Source organism: Clarias gariepinus, chromosome 12 (genome assembly GCF_024256425.1).
Source record: "Clarias gariepinus isolate MV-2021 ecotype Netherlands chromosome 12, CGAR_prim_01v2, whole genome shotgun sequence".
NCBI lineage: Eukaryota > Metazoa > Chordata > Actinopteri > Siluriformes > Clariidae > Clarias > Clarias gariepinus.
The window spans coordinates 4,327,501-4,350,000 of NC_071111.1; the positions used below are offsets into that span (position 1 = coordinate 4,327,501).

The 22,500-nt window shown below is 37.2% G+C and overlaps 2 protein-coding genes across 4 annotated transcripts in view; one reads left to right on the top strand and one right to left on the bottom strand.

The window, feature by feature from the left end:
* Positions 1-5,305, top strand: part of myf5 (myogenic factor 5) — a 5,378-nt gene extending 73 nt beyond the window's left edge. Inside the window, exons 1-3 of one of the 2 annotated variants that reach the window (XM_053509129.1) lie at positions 1-373; positions 2,849-2,921; positions 4,692-5,305. The exon at positions 1-373 is cut by the window's left edge and continues 73 nt beyond it. In XM_053509129.1, coding sequence (XP_053365104.1) covers positions 1-373; positions 2,849-2,921; positions 4,692-4,858 — 613 coding nt within the window. In that variant the 3' untranslated portion in view covers positions 4,859-5,305. The remainder of the gene's footprint in view (positions 374-2,848; positions 2,922-4,691) is intronic. The other variant, XM_053509130.1, reaches the window with a different exon arrangement.
* A 3,669-nt stretch (positions 5,306-8,974) lies between these two features.
* The window catches only part of lin7a (lin-7 homolog A (C. elegans)), a 44,721-nt gene continuing 31,195 nt past the window's right edge, over positions 8,975-22,500 (bottom strand). Inside the window, exons 3-6 of one of the 2 annotated variants that reach the window (XM_053509090.1) lie at positions 18,811-18,882; positions 15,896-16,105; positions 11,629-11,840; positions 8,975-10,842 (exon numbers count right to left, since the gene is read on the bottom strand). In XM_053509090.1, coding sequence (XP_053365065.1) covers positions 10,818-10,842; positions 11,629-11,840; positions 15,896-16,105; positions 18,811-18,882 — 519 coding nt within the window. In that variant the 3' untranslated portion in view covers positions 8,975-10,817. Of the gene's footprint in view, positions 10,843-11,624; positions 11,841-15,895; positions 16,106-18,810; positions 18,883-22,500 lie in introns of both variants that reach the window. The other variant, XM_053509091.1, reaches the window with a different exon arrangement.

Below are 22,500 nucleotides of genomic sequence, written 5' to 3' on the forward strand. Positions count from 1 at the left end.
GTCGGTGAAGCTGGAGTCGGACGAGGACGAGCACGTCCGGGCCCCCGGGAGCCTCCACGAGGCCGGGAGCTGCCTGCAGTGGGCCTGTAAAGCCTGCAAGCGTAAAGCGAGCACCGTGGACCGCCGGCGGGCCGCCACCATGCGCGAGAGACGCAGGCTGAAGAAGGTCAACCACGCCTTCGAGGCTCTGCGCCGCTGCACCTCGGCCAACCCCAGCCAGAGACTTCCCAAAGTGGAGATCCTGAGGAACGCCATCAACTACATCGAGAGCCTGCAGGAGCTTCTGCGAGAGCGCGTGGAGAACTACTACAGCCGCGAGAGCAGCTCCGAGCCCGCCAGTCCGTCCTCATCCTCCACCTGCTCCGACAGCGCGGTGTGTAACACGCCTCCCGATCTCACACACACACGTGCACACACACACTCCGCTCACCTCCACCACCATGTTCACTACCACACACACACACTCCAAGCCAGAAACACTCACACGTCACTCAGAATCGTTCTCCTCCAGCAATACGTCGGTTGTTTTATAATTTGAAAATCTGCACTGAAATATTTTTATGTTAAAAAACATTTTAATCAATAAATTTCATTAAATCAGGGAGGAGCTGTCACAGCAGTCACATGACACTGATTCCCTGAAACTAAGATAAATACAATAATACAAACGTTACACAACTTCTAATGAAGTCAAACCGTTGGAAAATGTGAAACGTATCACGATATTTAACATCAGGAATCCGTCAGCGCTGCGATGTCACGTTCTTTTATATGGTTTATACAGAACACAGAAATATGAGAAAAAAATGAAACTGCAAATTTTACTAACAATTCATCAACGTTTTTATTATATTATTTATCGCAGTATTTATATTGTATACATCTTTCAGCAGGACTAAACACAAATCATCAGTTTCATCGAAATCTATTACTGTGTCTACATTATATTTCATCTGAATCAATTATAACAAGCCTTATGATGTGCTGCAGTGCATTGTGGGAATTCTGTACAGTGTATCGATCAGAGAGTGATTCAGACTTAAAAGTTTAAAATTCACTTTTTCAGTAAAATTTTACTTTTTATCCGGTTTATCCTTTATTTAATTAATGTTACATTTTTGCAACTTTTTAATTTTTTTTTTGCTCTTTCGTTTATTATTTGCTTTTCTTTAAAAAAAAAAAATCATAGTTTGTTTTCTTAAAAGGTAAAAATCACCTGAGGTACAGTGTGTGTGTGTGTGTGTGTAAAGATCTACAGACAACACTCCACCCAAAAAACTACTTTAAAATAGGTTTAGAAATCCTAAAGACTTTTACTTCAATTATATTATTTATTTTCTCATTATTATTGTTATTATTATTATTATTATTATTATTATTATTTTTATTATTATTGTTATTATTATTATTATTATTATTATTATTATTTTGCTCAGTTTGCTTTACATGTATCCCATAAGTTATCTTTACTGTTCTTATAACTTGTAAAACAGGTCCCCCAGCAGGGCGTTAATAAGTTAACAATAAAGCTAGCATGTAGATTTCTCGAGGCTCCACTTCAGCGTGTCACAGTGTTTTTTCCCTCCTCTGTGTTTAAACTTTAAGCTCCCTGATAATAAATCTCCACGCACATCTGTCTCCTTTTTAACGCCAGTGTATTAGCTTACGGCTTCACGTCTGGGCTCTTAGGCGTAAGATTTTATTAGCGTGACGTCCGAATCATTTCTATCGCTTGGAAACGATCCAAAGGGCAGAGATTTGTTTTTTTAAGCGGTTATGTCGACGGGTATTAATATTATATATATATTTACAGGTTTCTGGTTTAGTTGTGTTTCGCTGCTAGTCACAGTAACGTCTACTCGCGTTTAAGTGTTTCTGTGAAATTTAAGCAGAGATTTTAGTTTAATTTTTTATTTTTTTCCCACTCGACTCCTTTTTACAGCCTAATGAAGCCTGAGCTAATCCTGCTGGTTCCTGCCAGGACGTTCTGCTGGTTTTTTTCTCCCACAGTGTCGTCTTGCACGGCCCGGTGTGGTTTTCACTCCCAGATCGATTCGGCACGCTCGCAGCTCAGCCTAGCGTGGGAGTTCCTCCTCCTTTCTCTTTTTTTCTTCTTTTAATGACTGCTGTGAAATAAAGAAGCAACTGCTGAGGACTTTTTAAATCCGCCAAGTATGACCTGGGTTTGAAAAAATGTGCACAAAAAAAAAGGAGGAAAAAAAAGGTGCCCTTTTTGCTCAAGTAGGATGAATTAGAAACTGTGAACATTAAAAACTCAACGATTTTGGATTTGCAACATGAACTAAAAAAAACTAAAATTACAACCTTTAGCTATAGAAACTTATATCCAAAATACAAAATACAAAATAAATAAAAGTGAAATTCTTTAATATTATCGTTTTATGATTATTAAGTCAACATTTAGGAACTTTTAATAATAATTTGTTAAAAATAACTGGAAAAGTAAAATTACTCATGAATACTGCTGAATTTATTAAACATTGTACAAACAATGTCTCTAATAATAATAATAATAATAATAATAATAATAATAATAATAATATATTTTATAAAACAATAATATTAGAAATATTTAAAATTAAACTTTCTGTCAATATGATTTATAGAATTGATATATTGCTTTAAAATAAATTCACTGATATTAATGATACCTGCTTATTTGTTGTTGTTGTTTTTTTTTACACTTGTAATGAGAATTATGAAATTAATTTCCTGTCATTTTATTTTTACCTGCTATTATCAATATTTGTCTATTTGTGTAACATTTGATTTATTTGTATTTGTGATGTACATGGAGGTTTATTGTGTGGTGTTTGTTTCCGCGCAGCCCGAGTGCAGTCCCATCTGGTCTCAGATCAGTTTAAACGCCGCAGCAGTGCACAGTTATGAAGGACAGAGCGGTAAGTTCACTGTTCTGTCATCAGCATTACATCATCATCATCATCATCATCAGAACACTTTAATACCCTGTAGTGTTACACTGTAGGGCACTACGTAGGGTACAGTGTGTAACTCGCGAGATGAGCACAGTGTGATCGATGCCCTGGAGAGTTTAACCTGAATCTGAGTACAGACTGACTTAAAACTGACTTACTGAACTACGTGAGGCTAACCTTAAATACTTTATTAATCTCGAAGGAAATTAATTGTAATTAAATGAGGAAAAAAAACATTACGATACTATAATAGATATAATAGAGATACACTATATGAATAAAAGTGTTTGTCCAAAGCTGTAAATTATTGTATTCAGGTATTTCAGCCAGAACCCTTATCCCCAGTGAAGGGCAATCTTAATGTGTCAGCGTACCAAGACATCTTGGACAATGCTACGCCTCCAAGGTTGTGGTAACAGTTTTGTTCAAGGCCCTTCTCTACTCCAACATGACTGAGCCCCAGTGTACAAAACAAGGACTATAAAGACACGGCTTGATGAGCTCGCTGTGGAAGAACTCAACCTGCTAAAACACAATCCAGTTGAGTCCCTTTAGGATGAACTTGAACATAGTTCTTGTCCAACGTTTTACATTTGAGCATTTGGCAGATGCCCTTATCCAGAGCGACTTACATTATCATCCCTTTTTTATTTTTGTTTTAAACATCTGAGCATTTGAGGGTTAAGGGCCTTGCTCAAGGGCCCAACAGTGGTAACTTGGTGATGCTGGAGTTTGAACCTGGGATCTTCTGATCAGTAGTCCAACACCTTAACCACTGAGCTACCCCTCATCCGCTCAACATCAGTGTCTGACCTCATTAATGCGCTACAGAATGAATTTCCACAGAAACACTCCAAAATCTTGTGGACGGCCTTCCAAGAAGAGTGAAAGCTGTTAGAGCTGCAAAAGGGAAACCGACTCCATATCGAAGTGTGTAAATTTGGATGCAATGTCACAGCAGGTCTGGCCAAATACTTTTGCTAACTTAAACATGATTAGCATGGGACTAAGTAGCATAACATTCTATTCGAAAGGTTATGGGTTTAAACCCTAGCACCACCAGGTTATCACTGTTGGGCCCCTAAACGAGGCCCTTTCCCCTCAACTGCTCAGATGTATAATAAGATAAAAATGTAAATCACTCTGGATAAGGGCGTCTGCTGTAAATGTAAATGTAAAAGACATCGCAGACATGTTGTGTGTCTCAGTTTCTTTATGTGTTGTATTTTCTTGAGTTAGCACGAAACAACATTGTGAGTCTTATTGTGTTTTATATTGTGTCTTGTTAACGTCTAAATGAGTCTGATTTTATTATTTAGATACATTTTAAAATGTCATTTTAATTTGCTAGCTAACAAACATACTGATTAGCATAAAACGATTTACTATTATAATTTTATTATTAATCTGCGAGTATGATTAGCCTGAAACAATGTCTGCTTTATAACGAAATGTCTGCTTCTTTACAGCATCATGTTGTGTATTTTGTGCTATTAGAGAACACCTGATTGTGTTGCTAGCATGGCTGTGGTCCCTAGCCATTAGCAAATCACACTGACTAGCATTCTGACCACTTTACGTTGTACTGTGTATAGTGTGTTATTTGTAAACTGTCCAGATTTCTCTAACACAGTTGTTTGTAAAGTTATCTTCAGATCGTGATTAACATCCCATACGTAGCCGTATTCACACTTAGGTCTTGTTTTATGCAAGTTTCTCTCTCTCTTGTTTCAGTAGTGAGTGGGATGGACAGATCTGTCGGTGCTACGAGTCTCCAGTGTTTGTCCAGCATCGTGGACCGTCTGACCTCGAGGAACACGGACGCTCTGTCCCCGAGCCCCTGCGAGTCGCAGTGCAGCACCCCGGAAAGTCCCAACACACTCGTCTACCACGTCCTGTAAGAGCGACAGACTCTGTGTGTGTGTGTGTGTGTGTGTGTGTGTGGGTGTGTGTCCTACAATCCAGTAATGGAAATTACCACAAGAGACAAAAACAATTATAATAAAAATATACACAAAATCTATTTACAAATATAATTTAGCAATGTATGTACAACTTTTTAATACACATCTATCTATCTATCTATCTATCTATCTATCTATCTATCTATCTATCTATCTATCTATCTATAATATTTACAGATATTTTACAGTACTGTGCAAAACTCCAGCAAAAATGTCTTAAATTTTTTTTCTACATTGAAAAAACACTATAAAAGCTGTAAACATTAATTCATGAAAAGTCAGTAACTAGTGTGATGCGTCTATGCTTAACTTTCTTTCTTTCTGTTTGTCTTTTTTTTGGATTACTAAATGTTTGGGAATTAGAAATGTTCTTTTGTACTAATTTAATTATAAAGTTATAAAATAAAAACATGTAACAGTTTGTATTAAAAAAGGCAGGAAGGCTAAGATTTTTGCACAGTGCTTTATATATATATACACACACATTTATATACTCTCTCTCTCTCTATATATGGAAGCTTTAATATTTTAAAACTTATTATTATATGTTATCAATGTTAAAGTAAATGTATTAAACTCAGATTTTATAAAAAACATTAAACATTACAACATTAACATTTTTTTACTTTTATACATTAATGGATTTATCTAAAAATAATTCAACAAAAATCTATAAATTTAATGAATAAATAAGTAAATACATCGATAAATAAATATCTGTAACTCAGAAATGTTCCTCAGGTTCTAAGACATCGGCGTAGCTTCCATGTAGACCCCGCACTAAAACACTCGAAAATTTAAAAAGAGATTTCAGAAACATACATTGCAAACCATATTTGTAAATACATTTTGTGTGTATATATTTTTTTTGTTATTTTCCTTTTTTTTTTTTTTTTTACATTTTGCATCAATAATGATTTAAATTGTCTGGAGTGAATATAAACATAAATGTAATGTAAAGTCAACATCAATGAACTGGACTAATTTCTTTATTAATAATGATGTAGAATTAATAGGAGTTAATGTCAGGACTTTATTTAACCTCGATGTTTTTATTTTGTAAAATGTATCATTACTGTTATTAACAGTGTAAAAATGCCTGATTTCTTTATCACAGTGTATCACAGTTATTCTTACTGAACATTTTACTGACTATCACACCATTATTATTATTATTATTATTATTATTATTGTACATTGCACGCTAATCCACGCTTCACGTTCCTTCTGATTAAAAGCTAAAAGATAACGTATGGACGGATCCACGGCTCCTGTAACTGTAAATAATGTTGTACATACTGTACTTTATTTTGTATTTTAGTGGCAGTAGTTGTTTTGTATTTAAGTTCTGTACGTCTCCCCTCGCTCTGTGTGTGTGTGTGTGTTTCTTCTCTCGCTCCACATTACGACTGGATTGTATTTAAATGAGGAATAAATTCACTCGATCTTACAGAAGCTGTTTCCTGTCTCTCAGTAGAGATGCTAAGAGCAGCACGTAGATTTCCTCCACACGCCATTTGTCATCTTCGGAGGTGTGTGTGTGTGTGTGTGTGTGTGTGTAGGTAACAGATGACAAGGCGTTGAAAGAAAAGAGAAGGAGGAAGTAAAGGTTTGTGTAGCGTTGTGTAGTGTAACAAATGCTACACATCTTTCACACCTTTAATGCCATTGTCATGAACAAATGGCTTTTGCTGACATGCCAAGTGTGTGTGTGTGTGTGTGTGTGTGCAAGAGAGAGAGAGGGAACTTGTAAGCCATGTGAGCTTTACTTAAGCCATCCGTACGTCATCTGATGCTCAGTCAAGACACTTAACCCTTCCTTTCCCTCATTATCCCCCCCCCCCCCCACTCTGTGCTTTACTTCCCTTCTCACCTCTAATGAGTTCCAACACTTAATAAACACTCGTATAGAGAACATGAGCACAAGAACTCTGGAAGAGATCAAACGAACACTTACAGTATGCTTATTTAAGCATATATAAGCATATATAATATATAATATATAAGTATATAAGAATGAATAATATAATGACATTGTTGCTGAGTCCTGCACTCTGGTTGGTCAAAAGGTGTTGATTAGTTCTCAATAACAGCTGTGCAGGTTTACATTAAAGCACATATCCTGTCCTGAGCAACTTTAAATGTAAAGACCAAAATTGCTAAATCTTAACCTTTTAATGATCTTAAAATTTCTCAGGAACTGAATCGATACACACATCGTGACGTAGTGGTTAGCACTGTGTTCGATTCCTGCCTTGGGGTACTGCTTAATGACTGATGATGAGGATGGACCAGTGTGTCAGAAAGTAAAGAAACAAACATACAAACATATTAGTTTCTGGTAATAATGAACCAGTTACACTGTTTTCCTGGTGTTTATTTCTGGCTGGGAATAAACATTCTGTCCTGAAGCTTTCTGAAGGAATCTTTTAAACATGTAATATTAGTTTGTATCCAAACGTGCTATAAACACCTTTACGTCCAGCTTTTTCTACAAACAAACTCTCAATTTCTATAAACTCAAGCACTTGTAAAAGTGCATGAATTTAACGACTAGCCACACAAGAAAATGTTATATTGTCTAGCCTAAATTTTATGACAAGCCACACATGAAAATGTTGTTATCTCGTCAAACTGGAACGACGAGCCACACATAGAAATATTAGTTCAGCTAATAGGAATTTCACAACTAGCCACACGGGAAAACATTTTATTAGCTAGCATGAATTCAGATTGGTTAATTGAATAATGAATAAATATCTAATGTGTGTGTGTGTGTGTGTGTGTGAGTTACAGAAATAAACTAGTCGAGACACTGATGTAGACACGGACATATATCTATTTATTCATACAAATATAATATATATGTACTTTAATATACGTATATAACAATTGCATATCAACTGGTATTGTTTTTGTCTCTCTGTACAAGTCTTCAAAATGCACGTCGTCGATAAGAAAAGTGTTTAAGACATACAAAACAGAGAGAAAAGATCGACCGAGGAACAGCTCGTACAGCGGATTGACTTCACAGCATCGTCTGGTTCCTACAGCACGGTTACACTGCACCGGATCTCACACCGCTTCACAGATACACCGAGCAAAACCAACAGAGTCGTTCAGATGATTCAGAGTCACATCAGGCTTCATGACTCACTTTACTGAGTCGATTCTTTAGAACAAATTCAAGTGTTTTAATTCGAATTAAAATCCAGAAAAAAAAAACTCAGACTGAAGAAAAGCTTTGATGTTGTAGAATAATCCATGGAATAAAACAACTTCTTAAATATTACACTTTTTAACAAACTGATTTATTTGACTCACTTTAGAGGAACGATTGAGTTTAAAATCAAACTTACACAATAATCAGTGTGTTGTGACACTTTAGTGACAGATATCTTCTGCTTTGTAAGTTAGTTATGAGGCTAAGATTAGTAAAGTCTGTCACCCAACACACACACACACACCTGCTTTTAACGATCATTAAACTCAATGTAATTTTTTTAGAAGGTATTTTAACTATATTTAATGTTAGCATTTGTAACTTAAAGTTAACCTGACTCACAGACCCGCAGAAAATCAGAGTATGAGCTAACGAGATGTAGCATTAGCCTGATTATTATCTAGAAGCCTGAAATTACATAACTTAACATTAGCTCTAAATAGAATTAAAGTATATAAGAATTAATTTTCCTCAATCATTACTGCACTCATTTCCTATTTATTAAAAGAAGCTAACTTCAGCCCTATTAGATAATGTAAATTCACGACTAGCCACATGTTAAGATGTTACGTAAGCTATTTTGTGACTTGCCACACATGAAAACATAACATTAGCTAGCATGAATTTTCCAACTAGCCATATATAAAATTCAACTTCTGATATAAATTTAAGGACTAGCCGGAGATGAAAGGTTCTGCAAATTTTACAACTAGTTAAACATTAAAATGCTACGTTAGCTAGCATAAATGTAACGACTAGACACACATGATAACACTATGTTAGCTAGTGTGAATTTTACGACTAGCCATGCATTACAGGATTACATTATCTAGTGTTAATGGAAACTTTTAATGTTAGCCACATGGATTTTTATATATCTAGCCATGCACTAAGACTTATGTTGGCTAGTATAAATTAGATGACTTTCCACCCATGAAAGCCGTACATTAGCTAGTCTATATTTAATGACTGGCCACACATGGAAAATTATGCTAGTTAGAATTAATTTTATGAATAGCCAAACATTAAAACATTATGTTAGCTAATCTATGTTTAATGACTAGACATTCAGGAAGATGGCTATCCAGAAATTTAAATATTACATTAGCTATAGTAAATTTAATGACTAGCCACACACAGATTTCATGTTAGCTATCCACACCACAAATGACTTTGCCTACAGAAGTCAATAGTAATATTGTTTGGAATAATAATTTGACCCCACAAACTAAACTAGGCAGTTTAAAGTGATAAAATAACTTAAATGTTCACAGTAGACTAATGTTGGTTACACTAGCATCATGGTTTCAGTAAAAAAAACAAGGAAACTCGGTTTGTCTTGTCTAACCGATTAGAAAATATTGTGTATGTTAGATTTTTTACTGACGTGTTCCTTTAAAGAGTCATTAAAGTTGTTAATCTCGGTGAATAAATGATTGTCAGATGTAGAGAAAATTCCGGACGGTTTTGACCAAACGAGACGCTCAGTTTCAGAACATACAATAAAATTCAATCAAATTACAAACTAAAAGAAAATTACAAATAATAAAATATCGTCAAGTTACACGGCCAACACTATATAACTATTTATTTCATACATCTGTGTACGACATTCATGTCCTCATAAATATTATTATTTTTTATTTAATAACTGTAAAATTGCATCTGTAACAAATTCGTAAACGTAGCTAATCACACTTGGTCAATTTAAGCAAATTATCATTTATTAGCGTAGATATATGATTCTATATTCTGTGTAAATCATTCACATGGAGCTAAAATGCTACCTAACAAAGCTCAAAGCTAGCAATCCACTGCTAACTTTCCTTTTCCGCAGGTTTATTGTTTGTAATAGAAGCTGTTTGTCCCAATTATTTTCATTCAAACACTGAACGTTAACTATCGCTAGAGTGGGAAAGCATGTAGTTATCTAGCAGAAATGCTAAATGTTATGCTAGCTGTAAGGTGTTTGCTCCATAGTGTGATTATGTCTAAGCACATAATGTCCACAAATTCTAACATGGCTAACAACAAAAGTGTGAAATTGTGCTGTTAGCTAACAGTATTGCTAGCAGTTATCCTTTAATGGTCTGCTGACATGTTTTAATTAGCTATATTAGCATTTTTGCTCCATAGTTCAAAGTTATCAGGTTTATTTGCACAGAATATCAAATTAAAATGTTTTACTGAATTGACATTTGAAATGAGATTTTAGTTTCAAACCAACTGAAGTGTGTTATTGCTAAATCTATACTTTTTCATATAAAATATTTCTTGCTACAATATGGTATAAAATACCTCACTTTTATCCGATAAAAGACGACATCTGACACTATTTTCTTTCTCACAGACACAAGCACCAGAAGAATCTAATAAGTTAATAAGTTAGCATAGAAAGCGGTGACTAAACAAGAACCTGGTTCGGAAACACAAATAAATACTCTAATCAGACTACAAGCAGGACGTTTTCTTTGGACCAAGTCACGACTGGTGGAAAAAAGAGAAGTGAAGGTTACGCTGCTAGCGTGCTCGCTGCTGTTGTTCTGCAGTCGAAGGTGTGTTTAGCGAGCACCGGGGTCTACGCTCAGGACGTTGTAAAAGAGTTAAAGTGTGGTCTTGACTGGAACAGGACGCGACCCTCGTCTGCAGATTGTGAAGTTCGAATATAGCTCGTTACTTTTTCTTCTTCTGCAACAACCTGTGAAGTAGCAAAGCAACAAACGCTGAGAGACTGAGTGTTAGCTAGGGCTAAGGGCAAATGCTAAGGTTACCAGTGTGTCTTAACCCACCTAAAACACACTTGAAATGTTGATGAACATATGCGAGGTCTAAAAATGCTAACACGGCTTCTTATAAATGTACATCATTATTATGAGTAGCATTAGTAGTAGTAATGATAATACTCGTAGGCTTTAATGGCCATTATTTTATTTTATTTAATAAAACAGAGTGCCTTCTTCTATATACTGTATACACGATCTCTGTAACCGTAATCATTTCCCTAAGTAACTGTAGCGCCTTCTCTTACATAAAATATCCAATAATTACTTATTTGATTAAACAATAACTAAAAACAGCACCTGTTATTATTATAACTGTAACCATAGCACCCCCTGCTGGACAATCCATGTACAAAATATAAGCATTCTTACTCATGGCAATAAAACAACAATTACCTAGAGTTTTTTTTTTGTTGTTAATTAAAATACTTTTTATTTAAGTCAGTTGATGGTCATCAAGTAAATTTTCTTGGTGACTTTAGCGCCCCCTGCTGCACAATACCTAACTGTGACCGTTCTGTCTCTGCAATTGTGCTGCCCCCTGCTGCTTAACGGGAACATCCACTCACCCCTCTTTCTTGGTAACCGTAGCAGCCCGTGCTGGACAATAAATAAAAACACAATGACCGTTCTTCCTCAGTAACTGCAGCGCCCCCTGCTGTCTGTGTGTTGGGGGCCTAAAAGCAATGAAAAGCCTCACCTACGCTGTGTGGTTCTGTTGAGTGTTGAGGTTGTGTTGTTGCTGTTGCTGAATGAGGAGCTGCTGCTGCTGGCGGCGTCGGGCAGAGCGGAGCTTCTCGAAGCGAGCCTCCATCTCCTCCAGGACTTTGGGTGTGTAGCGCACCACCAGCTTCACGCTGCCCTCAGCCGCCTTCAGCAGCTCCACCGCCTTCTCATGGTGCTCGCCTTCCACACTCTGACAACAGAAACACAAAAATAACCCTGTGTGCTTTCAGCGTTCATTCACAGCTGATGTAGCTTTGCTAGTTTACGGCGACAGTGAGTTCGTACGTCGTTCAAATCATTACAACACTACCAACGCTTGATTTATTTCCTACCTTACACAGTATATTCCAGGGTGTACTGAAACTGATATTAATGTCATGTCACTCCGTTGATGATGCAAAATATTAAAATAATGTTAAATATAAAATTGCAGAAATGTTTATTTTTTCCTAAATTGTCAACTGTCACCTGCCGGCCAATTAATTAAAAACTGGATCAAATTTTTTTTTAATAATGTCCTCTGCTGATCATAAAATAGAATACCTAATAAATAATCATATTTATTAAATTTGTCACTTTTTGCTGACAAATGGGGAAAAAAACTGTTTATATAGTAAATATGGCTCCCCCTGCAGGACAGTCACTATAACTAAATGCCCAGTATTAACGTTGGCTAATAATTAAATGACCAGTGAGTTCTCTGATTTAATGCAGCACGATTTGTCACACAATAAATAAATAAATAAAATATCCAAATTATAAATACTTAAGCCTCTTTTTATACATACTGGAGTCCGATGAGAAATCTCTCCAAAAGCGATATTGCTGAAAACATTGGCGTATGCCTTAAGATTCCCGGCACTCGCAGGCTCTCTACAAACTCTTTGAGCCTCTCTTTAATCTCACCAATTTCTGCAAAATGGAGAATGAGGTTCGTGTTGGCGAGGGGTTTATGAGCGCTGGCGAGACCGAGGACAGCATTTGTGAAAAGATCCCATGTGGCTCAGGCAGCGCTAGCACCGTTCGTTTGTGCCTCGCTCATTCTGCTCTCCTCACAGTCGCAGGCTTGGTGTCGATCACTCCTCACCTCTCCTCATTCCTGAATTAGCGCTTCTCATTCTTGCCATTCGCAAATCAAAAGATCAGCAGATATTCCTCGTTTTTAAAGTATACTCGCCGAGAAGGCCTAGTTCTTGTCAAATCCGTACGCCTGTGGTGTAGCACCTTTTCTAGGTCACAGAATTTCCACTTTCTCACTACTCTCGATGTGATTTCTCATCAGACGCCTTTATGTATAAAATAAGCTTCAGTATTTTAAAGGTGCGGTATGTATGAATGAAAACGTCTGCAGAGCTATCATCATTATGTAATTTATGTTAGTAAAGTTGTTATGCACCAGATCTCACTTATGCTTTTTCATTAAAGATTCTGTTTTAATTTTTTCTTGCACTAAAATTTGCTCTGCCTTCTTCCTCTGCTCTGTCCATCGTCCATAAACAGAAACACAGCACATGCAGATTAAACCGACAGGCTAATGGCTCAGGTGACGTTTTTGTCAATGCTTTAATTACAAATGTAATTCACCTAATGGACAGTAGATGATCCTAAATAGTACACACTGCTGCTTTAATTAATGCATGTGTCTTATTTCTAATAAACAGTTTGGCAGTGCAGTTTCGTGTGAAGTTCAGAGAGGTGCACGTGAGCACCACGCTGCACCGGGACTGCAGGTATTTTCAAATGTAACATATTTCTGATTACACCTTCCCATAAACGAGGATTAATTAGTTATTTTCCTCGGTAAAGCGCTGCACGTTCACTTTAACAAGAAACTCCATCTCCAGTGTAACCAAATGAAAAATCAAATGAGTCCTATGTGCTGCGCTGCTGGAAGCTGTTTTACTCCTTCACAGTTTGTGAAAAAAAAGGAAATTACAGTCTGAGGGTTTGTCACAGATGAAACGTTTGGAGACTAACTGACAAGAGAAGATTTCTTTTTTAAATTTATAATTCTTTTCAGTTTTGATGCAGATGGGAATTAAAGAGGAGAAGCTCTTTTGTCTGATTTTCTTTAGAATTTAAATAAGCAGGTGGGTTTTGTTTTTAGAAAAATGATGGAAGAAATGCAGATAGTAGTGTTTAGTTGTTGGTATTTTAATGCTTTAAGCGCTCTTTTGGGGCTGGGGGGTTGGGGGGCGGGATTGCCGGGTGGGGGCGGGTTGGGGGCACCACACCTTACACCCTCATACTGCCTTCACAAGTTGTGATTACTGGCTATATTGGATATTTTAGGTCCCATCTTTTTTATACTACAGTCTATTATATCTGTATAAATGTATGTTAATACAACAGGTAGCTACGATTGAGTAATCTGATTTGACGAGAGGCGTTCCACAAGTGATGATAATGGACGGTAACAGCACTGGGATGTCTATATACACGCCATATTTATGTTAACGGAGTCTCACTTTTTTGACTTATGAACGAACCCAAGTTATGAACGTGCTCCTGGAATAGAAATCGTTTGCAAGTTAGGGACTTACAGGACTTACTACTATATCCTACTGTACTACTATGTCTTTCTACTATACTACTGGTTGTCATGACTACACAGGCTGCTGTGATTTTAATGTTCACTGCTTTCATGCTACAAAGACAAAAAAGAACAATGTTAAAGGTGGTGTACTGAATACTAATAGAAGTGTGATCTGAAAGCAAAACGATGTTGACAGCAAAACAACATAAATGCCATTATCGAACTTTTAAACATTTTGGCAAATTTTTATGACACATTTAATTTAAAAACTGCTTATTTCTAGAAGCTTTAAACTTCCCACAAAGATGTGGTCCCAGGTTCCCAAGCAAAAGCAGAAGGTTGTGATGATCCAATCATGTTGCTTCGTTCTGTCACATCATCAATGAAGATATGATACTTCCTGGACAACACAGCGGCTGGCGTAAGTGTTTTAAATGGATTTAGAGAATGTTAAAGCCAAGAAAAACGATATTTACATTTAGTTTTGTGCTCACTCCAGACATGTCTGCGTCGCTCAACCTCCACCATATGGTCTGGGAAACATTATGGACATTATGGAATTAACAAAGTAGTGTAAGCACTTTGGTCAAATTAGTTTGTAGTGCAAACCTTGAGTTACAACACTAAAACAGTACAACAGTAGAAAGACTTATGAGCAATTTGTGTTCGAGACATGAGATGCATGCGCTGTGTGGGAAGCTGTTGCAGCTGCTTTGTCTGGTTTTCTGTACTCCATCCTGTTATATAATAAACCTTAGGAGACGACTGGGGAGAACGAGATGGATTAATGCAGGAACAGACGGTACACGGTGCATACCTGTATGGCGAAAGCGAGCTGACAGGAGGCTGATCATGCAATAAACTGAAGATTTTATATTGTTTATAAGGTTTTTTATGATCTTCATCAATAATGCAGGTTTTGTGTGCAACAGAACTCAACAATTTTTTCCTTGATCTAATTCACTGCCTGTAAATGAGACTCACTGGAAAAATCACAAACAAAGCAGAAGTTTACTAAATTTTGTATTAAAACTAAACCAACAATTTATTAATACTAAATTGCAGACTTAAATACCGCAGGCTGATTTATTCATTGGGACAAAACTGTGGGAAATGGATTTATAGCATTTTGAAAAAAAAACACACAAAATTCACACTGATATAACCCAAACACTTTGAACAAAATATATTTTGGCAGTTTGCTTTTTAAAGCCTTGTGACTCACATTTTGCAATCAGTTTGTGATTCTGCTTGTTTGTTGTGAAAAAATAACTTGTTTTTCTCAGAACTACAAAAGTGGAGTTATCTCATTTTGCTCTCAAACTTTTTATAAGCCGTGATTATAACCTTATATAATAAATACCTTTTCTTCCCTACTTTCCGCTCAGGAACGTGTCCTTAATCAACGTTTATTCCCCGTGTGTTTAAACACTCTGACATTTTTAACGGCGGTTCGGTTACTAATGTTTCCGCAGTGAGATCATGTTGAAATGACTTCAGAGCCTTCCTGATCCTGCTGCTCCTCCCATACGGATTAGTCTGTCAGAGATGTTTACTCCTTTTTATTCATTTTCAGCCACGCTTTAAACAAGTCTGGTTTGAGCAGCTTGGCTTCGTATGGTTGGTTTTTCTTTTTTAGAAAATGTCAAGGCAAAGCCGTGTTAGCACGCTCTCTAACTCTGGCCAACACGCTGACGAGTAAAACTCACCACTCCGTTGACAGACAGCAGCTGATCGCCCCTTTTTAATCCGCCGTGTCGCTCAGCCACGCCCCCTGGGATGATGCGAGAGATGTAGATTGGGGAGTTTTGCTCTTTCCCGCCCATCACGTTGAAGCCCAGACCCTCATCGGTTTTGGGTAGTTCCACCACTCGCGGGTGGGAGTGGCCTTCACTCGCGGCGAAAGCTGCCACTGTCGCCTAGTGACGAAACATCGAACAGGAAAAGAAATATATTTCATCACTGACTAAATGCAAAAATAAATACCTTTATCCAACCACGGTTTCTGATTGACTGAGAGGGATTAAGTAGAATTCAAAATGGCTTCCTGTTCACATTGTTTTGTGGCCCAAATAGGGTATAACACATCTCAACACCTTACCTTGTGCCCTATAGACAGAGCATAGAGTGAGATTTAAGATTCAGCTCTTAAAACAGTATGCATTCTAAAACTTTTGGCACCCTATTTTGTGTTTGGTTGCATGCAAAGCCATTGAAAGTAAGCTTTCTCATCTGTCTAGGTCCAAAGTTTAAAATCACACTACACAATAAATTTGAATTTGAACAAGTCCAAGTCATGTTCATTAAAAAAAGAAGGCTTTACCCATCACATTCGCATTACAGCACACTGAAATACTTCCTTGGCATATCCCAACTTGTTATGAATCAGGGGTCAGAGAGCAGCTCTGTTTCACTTAAAAGAAAGATTTGCTTAAACCAATTCCCATCCAAGTGAAATGCTAGTTGTTTGTGGATACAGATAGAAACATCTAGCCAGAGGTGCTGTTCTTTCATGCTTTTTCCTCATTATTAATATATTGGTGGAGAGGAAACGGAAGAAGAAAGACAAGACTTTCAAAGCCTTCCTTTAGTCGATTCCCATAAGGAGAAAACCTGGTTTAGCTGAACTGAAAAGAGGGTGTGGTTCTGATCTGCACGCTGAGATTTAAAAACACATCTTCACCTGCTCCTCAGCGGTGGAATAAAGAGCTCGGTTCTATCAGAGTTTGTTCAGCATGCAGAACACACACAAGACTCGACCTTCACGGCTCCATACTGGCCGGGAGAGAAGGCGTCAGGAAGTAGCATATGGTGAACAACGTCTCCGACGCCAAATACCCCTTCCCGAGCTGCACAAGCATTACAGACCTGCTCCCAGAACAAGCGCCCAGCACACTGCGGCTAACCCATATGGCTGCATTTAGGACTGAAAAGCACACGCCAAGGAGAAACAATATCTGTCGGATATTAAGCATTTCTTGTATTTGGCAAGTAACACGTCATTAATGTATCAATCAGGCTAAATCATAAAATGAGCTTGGTGGGCCAATCACACACCTGATGATATCACCAGAACAACGTTAACTAACCCGCTAACAAATTAGCAGCATAAGATCAACAATTACTGCTAGCAAGGCATAAGCATGATGCTAATTTTAAGAAGTTTGTTAGCTTGGCTAATCTTGCTAAGGCATTGTTGTGTTCGATTAAACCAGAACTGAGTGCAAAAACAGAAAGACAGAGAAAAAACAACAAAGTCTAACAAGAATGGAAGTTTGTTTAGCCAATCACAAGGAAAGGATAAAAAGCTGTTTTATATACACAGTGTAAAGTAAATGCTATCAACCATAGCTTGGCTACTTACATAATGAGATAATGGCCACGCCTCCTTCATGGAATATAACAGAAGACACACACAGGCCACTCCTCCTTAACAGAAGCTGGATCTCCTTTATTAAGTCTGACAGGACACACCCAGATGCCACGCCTCTTTAAGTCTTCACTAAGCGGACAAACATAATGGTCACGCCTCGACAACACTGGCCACACCTCCTTCAGTGAGCCTAACACACTAAACACACAGGCCACGCCTCCTTTACTAACTGGGAAAACACACAGGCCACGCCTCCTTTACTACCTGGGAAAACACCAGACACGCCCCCTTCACAGAGGACACAGGGTAATGATCTATATCGGGGATTTATGAAGCTCAAACAAGGCTGCGTTATTAAAATCCACATCACGTCCAGTATAAATGAGTTACTTTCTCATCACAACAGAGACAAAGCACACGTCCAAACCGATCACAGGGGGACACACCTGGTCCTGCTCATTACCCTGCGTGTAAACCTGGCCTTTGTGTACTTCTCCAAGCCGGACTGACAATATACAATTCACTAAATGTGAACAAAAAACAAAGGAAAAACCTACTTGTGCGGCTCGTTATATATTCCACAGTTGATAACGTCCTTAAAGACTATTAGCATCTTAAGTTCCCCCTCGTTTCCCCGTGGTTAATGTGCTATTACACACTGTAGTGCGCTAATTGACTTCAGTCCATACAAAACCCTGAAGACGGCCTGTTCTTCCCAGAGATGAAAGAGCTGAATCCACAACCTGATGGTGCCGTGTATCAGCTCCACGCTGCACTCGTTTTTAACGTAATGACTATAAGCAGTCCTTTGGTTTTTCAGTTAATAATCTTCAGTTTAGCCCTAATAAATCAAGCTAATTGAGGAAATTGTGTGTGTGTTAGCAAGGAGAGGTTGCATGGTGGCTCGAGTGTTAGCATTGTCGCTGCGCACCTCCAGAGTTAAAGGTCTCTAGTCTGTGTGTGTGTGTGTGTGTGTGTGTGTGTGTGTGTGTGCGTGTGTGGAGTTTGCATGTTTACCCCCGTGATTTTTTTTCTCCAGATTTTAAGCATTTTAAATAAATTCAGAAATAATGCGCTCCTATTACACAGGACGCTGTGCTGTCTGCCAATATGAATAGTTTAGAGAGCTATTCATATATATAAATTGATTTTGGAGTCAGTGTGGCGGTACATAAGAGACAACACCATACAGCACAGACTCTATTTTCCCCGTCTCTGATGCTAAGTGTAAGCAAGTCGAGCCATTCTTACCTTTGCAGTGGCTCGAGCCTGATACTCAGGGCAGCCGTTCACTGTTATCGTCTCGTGCATGTACTGGTAGACCTGATGCAAGGAAGGGAAAAAAAAAAAGAGAAAACGGCTACATCATTCCTCTCCTCAGAACACAACAAACACCAAACTGCACAATTGTTGATTATTTTTATTCATGCATGCAATCAGGTATTTAACAGACCTTTAAAAAAGACAAATAAACACGTCACAAATAGAGTGCATTCTGATAATGAGCCGCTGCATGTTTTTGTTGCCAGTTGATGGTGAACTTTGGTGTTTAATCATATAAATGTTTGTATTTGAATATGAGTGTTTGTGTTGGATGGAAAATGTACGTTTTTGATGTAAAGTTATGGTATTTGTGTTTGTTGGTGTTGTGTGTATCTAATAGTGGTTATTAGTGTGTTTAATGGTAAATGTTGGTGTCTGAGGATGAAAGTTGGTGTTTAATGGTAAATGTTGGTATTTGACAGAGAATGTTGTTTTTTTTTCATTGTAAATTTTGGTGTTTGAGAATGAATGTTAGTGTTTGATGGAGAATTTGGTGTTTGATGGAAAATGTTGGTGTTTGAAGAAGAATATTGGTGTTTGATGGAGAATGTTGGTTTCCCATTGTAAATTTTAATGTTTGGGAATGAATGTTGGTTTTTAATAGAAAATGTTGGTGTTTGATGGTGAATGTTAATGGTTGATTGTGAATGTTGGTATTTAAATTTTTTTTTTGGTATTTAATGGTAAATTTTGGTGTTTGAGGATTAATGTTTGTGCTTGAAGAAGAATATTGGTGTTTGATGGAGAATGTTACTTTCCCATTATACATTTTGATGGAAAATGTTGAAGCTTGATCTTGAATGTTGGTATTTGATGGAGAATGTTAGTTTCACATTTTAGCTTTTGGTGTTTGAGGATGAATGTTTGTGTTTGATGGGTATTGTTGCTGTTTAATGACACATTTTGATGTTTAATGTCAAATGTTGGTGGTTGATGTCAAAATTTTGGTGTTTGTTGGAAAAATGTTGATATGGACGATAAATAATGGACAATGATTTTTTAAATGTTGATGTTGGACAGTAAAAGATTGTTTCTTATTCTGAAATTTGGTGTTTGTGGATAAATGGATTTTTGTGTTTAATGGAGAAAGTCAAATGCTGGTGTTATTTTTGAATGATGGGGTTTAATCACAACTGTTCTTGGTGATTTATGGAAAAGATTGACATTTTCAACATTATAATTGCTAATATTTTCTATTTTATCCTTGCAGTAGCTAAATCTGCATATAATTTGAACTTAGTTCTTTCACCTTAGTTCTTTAAAACCAGCCAGATAACAATCAGCCGGAGTCGTGACAGTGCTTTTGGAGATGTTTGGCTATTTGAAGGCCCTCCAGAGTTTTTCTCATTAGCTGGAATCTGTGAAGACGCTGGCAGTGGCAGCACTTTCCCTGCTTTGATTACGAGCCAGCAAATCTCACACTGAGTCTCTGCCACTCCAGCTGTTAGCATAATTGAAAGAACCGGAGCATCTGTTTAAAGTAGCTCTTACTCAGCTTTTTATTTACGGAAAAAGGATGTTACACCTCCTGTGCTTTTACTTCTACTACAAAAAAAATCACAAACAGCAACACCTTTTAGATGTTAAAGCCTTCAGCCAAGCTTATCGAATAGAAATCAGAAAGTTAGCAAAGAGGCTTTAAGACAGTTTTGTTTTGTATAACTTTTGTTTCTCGCTGTAATTTATTTACGCTTTATTTTTCAGTAGTTGTGTAGATCTGCTGTGTGCTACTGTATAGAGCTAAAAGTCTTTTCTCAGTAACAGTTAGAAAAACTAGTCTTGCTGTAGATGTTATCATTTCATTTAAGAGCTAAAGGTGACAGAATGAGACATTAGTGTCACTATTAGTTTTTGTCAAACTAGTACATTAGTAGCGACTAGGTATTGCAGTAGGGATTGAACGTCACTGGGTTTAGGCTCCCTACTGAGTGAGTGAGGCAGATGAGGAACTAATCAGACAGTGGTGTAACAATATGGAGAAAAAGCTGCTTACTATAAGGAGTCGGCTTTACTCACAGCTCCACTAGAAAAAAGAAGGTTTTCTCTGATCATATTTGCGGAGGAGACGCTAATAAAACTGCTGCCACCTTTGATTTGCTAAGCCCCAGCCATTATAAACATCTTTATTACTAAATTCTTTTTTTATTTCAGCCCAAATGCAAATGTGTGTGTGTGTCAGTCTGTTGTGCAAATCCATAAATAGCAATAAATGTCAGGTTATTTTGGTTGGTAATTTTACAAAAGCTCATAGAGAAACAGTGAGCAGCAGCTTAACCTCAGGATTTATAGCCTGCGACTGAAAGACAGTGAGACATTCCGTTCAATCTTTTAAAGGCAAATATTAACATGCTGGCCCGGGGGAAATATGAGTTTTGATGCCTAATGTAATACAGCGTGAATGTTTTAACAGCTGAGCTGATGAGTAACGACACCGACACCACAGCGCTCACAGTCGCTTTTATGGCCACTACAGCCTCAGGCGCTCCGACGCCTCACAGAAATCTCTGAAAGTCACAATTAATAAGTGAAAAAACTCACGGTTGTGAGCTTTTATTATTGTCTCGCAAACCATTGTGGCGAGGAAGAGAAAGATGACATCATTAAAATATCACCAGCCAATCCCAGGCATGGAGACTCAGTGAAGAGTCGTTCGTTACAAACACTCTGTTTCCATCCATTTAATTACTCCTTTATTTAATTCCTGTCCTCAGTGTGTGTGTGTGTGTGTGTGTGTGTGTCATACATGCACCTCGTACTTGGGATCCAAAAGAAACATTATGTCATCTACTCAATTCCTTTCAATTCAATTCAATTTCATTTATATAGCGTTTTAACAATGGTCATTGTCTCAAAGCAGCTTGAAAAATGAAAAGAACATTTATGGAAGTGTGTATGAGTGAGACAAAGTGTGTTTAGAATATAATGAGATCGTCCCTGCCTTTGTCATCTCCCTGTGTACTGCACGCTGTATTTATTTGGTTATGATGACATTAAAGATCTACACTAAACCTAAAAGCAGATGCCTTTATCTAGTTTCCATGCCAGCATCTGTACCGTGTGTGATCACATCTACAACCTGTTTTTGTGTTACTGTCTATATTACTGATGGATATCTGGAATTTCCTTTAGGATCAATAAAGTATCTAACTACAGTTATCTATCTGTACATCTGAACTATAAATATGTAAAAAAAAAAAAAGAGAGAGATTTTTCATCTAGAATGTAAACCAACACTGTAACTCTGAAAGTTTGCAAATCTACACTGAGAAATAGTACATCTGCACTTTAAATCTATAAAATGGCAGTGTAAATCTGTAAGTCTTCTCTGTAAGATTTACAGATGTAAAAGTGTACATCTGGACTGTTAATCTGTAACGTAAATATGCACTGAAAATCTTTAGATCTGATGTAAATCGGTAAACCTTTACTATAAATCTGCAGTGTAAATCTTTAGGTTTGATGTAAATCGGTAAACCTTTACTATAAATCTGCAGTGTAAATCTTTAGGTCTGATGTAAATCTGTAAACCTTTACTATAAATCTGCACTGTAAATCTTTAGGTCTGATGTAAATCTGTAAACCTTTACTATAAATCTGCAGTGTAAATCTTTAGGTCTG